Source organism: Fistularia commersonii, chromosome 32 (assembly GCF_037954325.1).
Source record: "Fistularia commersonii isolate RoL2024-O1a breed Wild chromosome 32, RoL_Fcom_v1.0, whole genome shotgun sequence".
NCBI lineage: Eukaryota > Metazoa > Chordata > Actinopteri > Syngnathiformes > Fistulariidae > Fistularia > Fistularia commersonii.
Window position 1 is genome coordinate 10351501 of NC_141315.1, and position 6000 is coordinate 10357500.

The 6000-nt window shown below is 38.7% G+C and overlaps 1 protein-coding gene across 3 annotated transcripts in view; it reads right to left on the reverse strand.

The window, feature by feature from the left end:
- The window catches only part of LOC147215467 (PH and SEC7 domain-containing protein 1-like), a 64622-nt gene that overhangs the window by 43207 nt on the left and 15415 nt on the right, over window positions 1–6000 (reverse strand). For all 3 annotated transcript variants that reach the window (XM_086140045.1, XM_086140047.1, XM_086140046.1), the window contains exons 6-9: window positions 5920–6000; window positions 3934–4014; window positions 2724–2836; window positions 1100–1158 (exon numbers count right to left, since the gene is read on the reverse strand). The exon at window positions 5920–6000 is cut by the window's right edge and continues 114 nt beyond it. In XM_086140045.1, the coding sequence (XP_085996171.1) occupies window positions 1100–1158; window positions 2724–2836; window positions 3934–4014; window positions 5920–6000 (334 nt within the window). The remainder of the gene's footprint in view (window positions 1–1099; window positions 1159–2723; window positions 2837–3933; window positions 4015–5919) is intronic.

Consider the following 6000-nt stretch of genomic DNA (forward strand, 5'->3'; position numbering starts at 1 on the left):
TAATTCGCCGACCTCCCGAAGGGACGATCCCTGATCCCCGTCGACCCCGTCGACCCCGCGGACGCCGGAATAATTACCCCGTCCGTCACCGAGGAGGCTTGGACTGAAACGGCGGCGGATTAATGTGTGGAAAAGAGCTCAGCGGGTGCACCGGGATCAGGATCAGGACCGGGATCGGGGCCAGGCTGATCTCCGCCGTTATCGAATTAAGCTTTTAAAACTTTATTTTTCTGATAAAGGCTTCAAAAGGTCGTGCACGTAGCGCCGGTCGAGGATGAATTGGGACACGTTTTGGTTTTAAGTTTAGACGACGTGTTGAAGGAACGTGAAATCCTCGGGATTCTCACGTGAGGGCGAAAACAAAACAACAATTAATGATGAGAAAATTATATATATTCGAATTGTTATCCGTCTCTTTGGAATTCATTCAAAATTTTAACAGATTTGATGGGGACTCGTATCTATGTTGAGCTTTAAGTAATTTATATACTAACATATATGGTTCAGTAATTTGTATATAAATTAAAAAAAAATATATATATATATGTGTGTATGATTTATATAAATAACATATATAATTGTAATAATAAAAAATAAGTATTATAATATAATTTATTGTAATGTGATCATTTATATAAATAATTTTATAAATAATATCATATATATTCTCTTTTTACACTTTTTTTTTTACTTTATTGACCCTCGGGGAACAAATAAAGTTTTTCTGATTCTGATTCTATAATAAAGATTATAATAACTGATAATAACTATAATAACTGATTCTATAATAATCTCTGTAACTGTTGTTGAGCAGGATGTAATTAAAGGCTATATGAGACGCTTTTTGGTTATATTACCTTGAACGTTAGTATTCAAGAGCTAAAGTTTATGTATATTTACATTTAAATTTGCACCCTTTCTTTCAACTTGCACATTCTGTCAATACTTCTCTGCATGATTTGCGTTTCTCTGCACTGTTTACATCTACCGCAACAATACGGTTTTAATTTATTTAATCTCTTTCATCTCTCTTTCATTGTGTTCATATGACATTTAACGTTTCGAATCTGGAAAGAAATCCAAACAAAGTCTTACTTACTTGGCCGTGCAGGTCGGTGTTGAGCAGCATCACGGCGCAGGTCAGAGTGTGAACGGCATCTATGCCAAAAAAAGTTTAATTGTTTTATTTTTCCCCCAAACCACCAAAGGCTAATTAGTAGCAAGTGCTAGCAAAAGCAATACCTGGTCAAGCAATGGCGCTAGCAAACGATGGCTAAGCACTAACGCTAAAGGAAATACTAGCCGGCTAAGCGATTAGGGCTAGCAAAAGCGGTAGCTGGATAAACACCAGCGCTAACAAATTGGTGCTAGCCAAAGTAATAGCTAACTATGCACTAGCGCTAGCATGAGAAAATAGCCGACGAAGTAACAGATGCTACCAAAAGCAACAAATGGCAACGTGACTCGTGAAAGCAATTTTGACAGCAGGTTGTGTAATGTGGCGCTAGTGACGGCAATGGCCAGCTTAGCAACAGACACGATATTAATAAATGGCTAAGTGACTAGCGCTAGCAATAGCCGGCTATGCAAGCTGGGCTAACGATGGCGTTAGCGTTTGTCAGAGCGGGCAAGGCATCTACTAGTTGCACTATTATTTAGCTCTCCAATTATGCGTTGTAACGTAATCTACGCCAGAATAGTCACTCTGAGATACATTAAAAAATAAAAATATCTCTTAATATAATAAGTTCACGTTTTGGCTCTTAAAACTGCGTTTTAGCTAAATGATTGTCTCCTGCTAGTCAAGATTTCTAGTGTATTACCTTCAAGTAAGTCATTCATCTTTTACCCGGTCAGGTTACCGTTTGAACAAATAAAAAAACAAACAAAACAAACTTATGTTGGGTTAAGAGAAAAAAAAATTGTTATGATAAATTTAAAGTCATTTTGAAAAATTGAAATCGCATTAGCTAGCTGATGCAAGTTATATACCGAGCTTAATATTAACCGACCCTTTCACCCTTATTAGATAATGGAATATATTTGAAAAAAGGTTAAATAGACTGCAAACATGACCCGGTATCTTCAAAGAAAGATAAAAATGAAAATATAAGCTCAAATAAATCTACATTTGTGTAATGACCAAATATACCAAAGGTTAGTGGTAAAATACAAACAAAGTCAAAGTTAAGGCAAAAAAACAAAGCTAATTATTTTTATTGTCCATCAGAAAACAGAAAATATAAACAAAATACGTGTCACGCTATTTAATCTCAGCGATGATTAAATCTAAGCTTCATTTACACAACAAAATAAAAGAAAAATAAAACCCTACAGTTGTTTTCACAGTAAAAAAAAAAGTCATTAAGATTCTCATAGATTTTCTTTAATTAGTATCAATAAAAACATTAGCCGTTTGAAAATGTATTGAAATATTAATGCCTGAAATACCATTCTGTGCGTTATTGCCTTAGAACTCGGCCACTCGAACGATTTCTATTTTTTCCCGTTCTGTTTTTGTTTTTTAATAAATAAACAAAGGCTAATGGCTCAGTCAGCTGAAACAACACCGGCCGCTGGTCAAGTAACGTGTCTCTCGCCTAAAAAGTGTGTATAAACACTAAATTCCCCAAAGCGCGTTGAATAAATCTGCATTAAATATTAAAGATTGTCGTCGATTTCCCGTCGCCGGCGGGGCCTCGGCGCTCCTCGGCAGCACTTACCCTCCGAAGGTATGACGGCCGGGTTGCAGAGCAAATAACGCCTGGAGAAATGTGACAGAACTCGCTCCCTCTCCTGCGTCTCCCCCACCAGGGCAAACTGCCGCAGGAAAATCCTGCAGCCACAAACATATGGATTAATATTTCATCCAACCCGGCAACCCGTTCCAGCTCCAAAACACATTCGGGACAACAAAAATACAGAGAAATAATCTTTTTTTATAAAAAGTTGCCTCGTCACGCAGTGTCGTTTTGAATCACCGGTCCTACAAAAATATAAATGAGATGAGATGTACTAGATGTACCCAAGACGAGCTAAAAATATTAAAAAAAAATAAATAAAAAAAAATGGCTCATATTTTCAAATCTGATTTTGTTGCACGGGATTATTTGTCATTTTGCGAAAACTTTATAAAATGTGATGATATATTACATTTATACATATTTCTAAAATGCCATGCTCAACGACAGCCAGTATAGACGACTACAAGTTAAAAAAAAAAAAAAGCAATTTTAATTGTCATGAACCGTCATTTTCAAAATCTCCTAATCAGCAGGACATTTGATTCAGTGAATTCATAATTTAATCAAAGCGACCCCCGCAGATTGAAGGGTGCTCCATCACTAATATCGGACTGATTAAACTGAAGGGGGGCAAAAAAAAAAATCTAGAAATCTTCCATTTATGAGAGTTGAATGTGGTCGATAGCATGGCAGAGGAATGCAAAAAGGAATAAAGTAGCGGAAGATACAACACCCGGATAAATAAATGAATAAATAAGAGTGGAACAAAAGGAATGCAATATGAAGCCGCGAATCCCTTTGCTGCAGAACATCCTGTGCCTTGTCAGGTCAGCTGCAGTACCGAGGCTGTCCGCTAGAGGGCGCTGTTTGACAGAAGAGGGCCTCTGCACAAGTCCTGCTTCATTTCACTTTTTAAATTTAGACAAAGACAATTATCGAAAGGTTTCTTGGAGAATTGTTTTCAAAAGGGGTTTCAAAAGGAGAATCATCTCCTTAAATTAAATTAATACATTTTGAAACAAATAAAAAAAGCTAATTTGGAGGGGTGCGGATGTAAAAAAGTGTAGAATCTAAGGAAATCACAGTATAATTTGAAGATGTAATCTGGAATTTGTTCATGTGTTTGTTGTTTTGCACAGCGTTTAACATGGAGGTTAGGACGGTTTTGACGGCGCCGTGCCGTCCCCACCTCAGGGCCTGATCCAGAGCCACGCCGGAGAAGTCGAAGAAGCTCAGGTATTCCTCCGCCACCATCCGGCTGAAGTCGTTACTGCGGAGGAGGAGGACGGAGAGCGTGAAAGGAAGGCGAAATCTCTCGGCGTCATTCAAACGCTTGCGAGATGCTTTGTGAGGTTTGATCCGTCAGGAAACCCTTTAATCCCAGACGGTCGCGTCAGCAGGAAGGAGATCCGGGCCGACCTGCTGAGGTTGCCGCGTTATTTACATCTTGTTAGCGTTTTTTTTTTCGTTTGTTTTGTTGCAGGATGCGAAATGAAAAATAAAAGACCGGCATTTAAAAAGCAACCGTCAGCTGAGACGTGAAGGGTTTTCTGAAAACGAAGTGTCTCCCCTCGGGCGACCTGTCTTTTAGTCCTCCGAGTGATTATTTATTAAAAAGAAAAGACTCTACTTAATTTTACCTTCAACATCTTGGACTTTATCAGAATCCTTCGAACAAGGGGGAGGGAGCGCAGCCTCGCTGTTTTACCGAGAAACTTGTTCTTTCCGCATTTAATCAGAAATACAGCGAAACCTGGACTTACAAGCGCGTCAGTTTGGGACTTTTCTGAAATAAACCCGCTCAGAATAACATTTAGCGACAGGAGTCCGATAAAACCAACGGGAGGAAATGTTGAGAATTGTGCCATGAGTTACCACAGTCACAAATACGCTGAGCGTTAATGTTGATGTTTAATCCACTTTGATATATCCTATATTATTGTGTTTGTCTGATTGGAGGGAGCAAATGCTCCAGTTGCTGATGCTGCATAGCAGCTTGGCTAGCAGATTAGCATGGCTAGCCTACATCTGAGCTTTGAAAGGAACGTGGCGCTTATTTTGCTAAATCTAGGCCACTCGGTTTCAGCCAGTTAGCGAGTGGTAATGGTTTTCACCGAGCGCTTCGTTTCTTAAGTTAAAAAAAAAGTACATTTTATTGTGTGATTTCTGCAATCTATTTTCTTTACACTGAGGAGTAAGTTTATCAGTAATGCAAATGCTTATAATATAATGGGTTAATGTGATGAATACTTCATCTTATTGTTAAAAAAAGGGTGTATCCTAAGTAACCTGAGATCGGATCTCTTGGACGACAGATAATACACCAAACTAGAGCGCACCTTAGTCATTGGATGGTACACATTTTTTTGGGAAACTGTTTGAAATGGACTGAATTATTTTTGTCATTGCTTTGAAGAGTTCTTCTTTTCCTTCTTTTTCCTGTTTCATTTAGCCAAATTAGTGAACTGTTCAACTCATTTTTATTGCTTTTGTGAGACTTCCTAAACCGTAGCTTTCTCCCGAGCCTTGGTAGATGTTTCCTGCTGACAGGTCCACGTCTGCACGCGCTACACTAGCTAGCTAACTAGCTAGCTAGCTCAGAAAACATCATGGACAACACGTCGTTGAAAGTTTGACGCTTTTAAAAAGAGGAGCGGCTTCATAAATGAAGTTTAGACATAAAGTGGAGCAAAGTGTGCATTTGTAGCATTAAGATAAGGATGGAGCACCAAATGAAAAACTCCCTCAAACTCCTCCATCGCTCCCAGCATCTTCATCCAATCTCAAGGTAAATACACTCAATAAAACCACTTTATTTCCTTACATTCTCTTTTTTAAAGATTATCATTTTTCTAAGCCATTATCCATTCTTAAAAAGTCCTTTTTTCTTCTTTAAAAACACATAACAAAACCGGGGTCTGGAACAGATTAAGAGCATTTCAATTCCTTTTAATGGGGAAATCTAATTTTTGTATTTGAACAAATTGAGTTATGAACCAATTAAACTCCTAAGTCAAAATTCAACTGCAAACCAAAGACATAAAAGCAGGATTTTTGGATTATTCTACTTTAGCTTTAGCCATCAATGTCCCAAGGAGTTCATTTGTACCCCTTTTATTCAAATTAATTTATTAGCACCCCCCTTCAGGTCTAACCTGGAACCGCGGGTACTCACTTCTTGCTGAGGTGCCGCGCCACGTCCGACCTCCGGAAGCCGTCCAGGTGGAAGAGGCGCCTGGCCAGGCGTTTGGCCGCC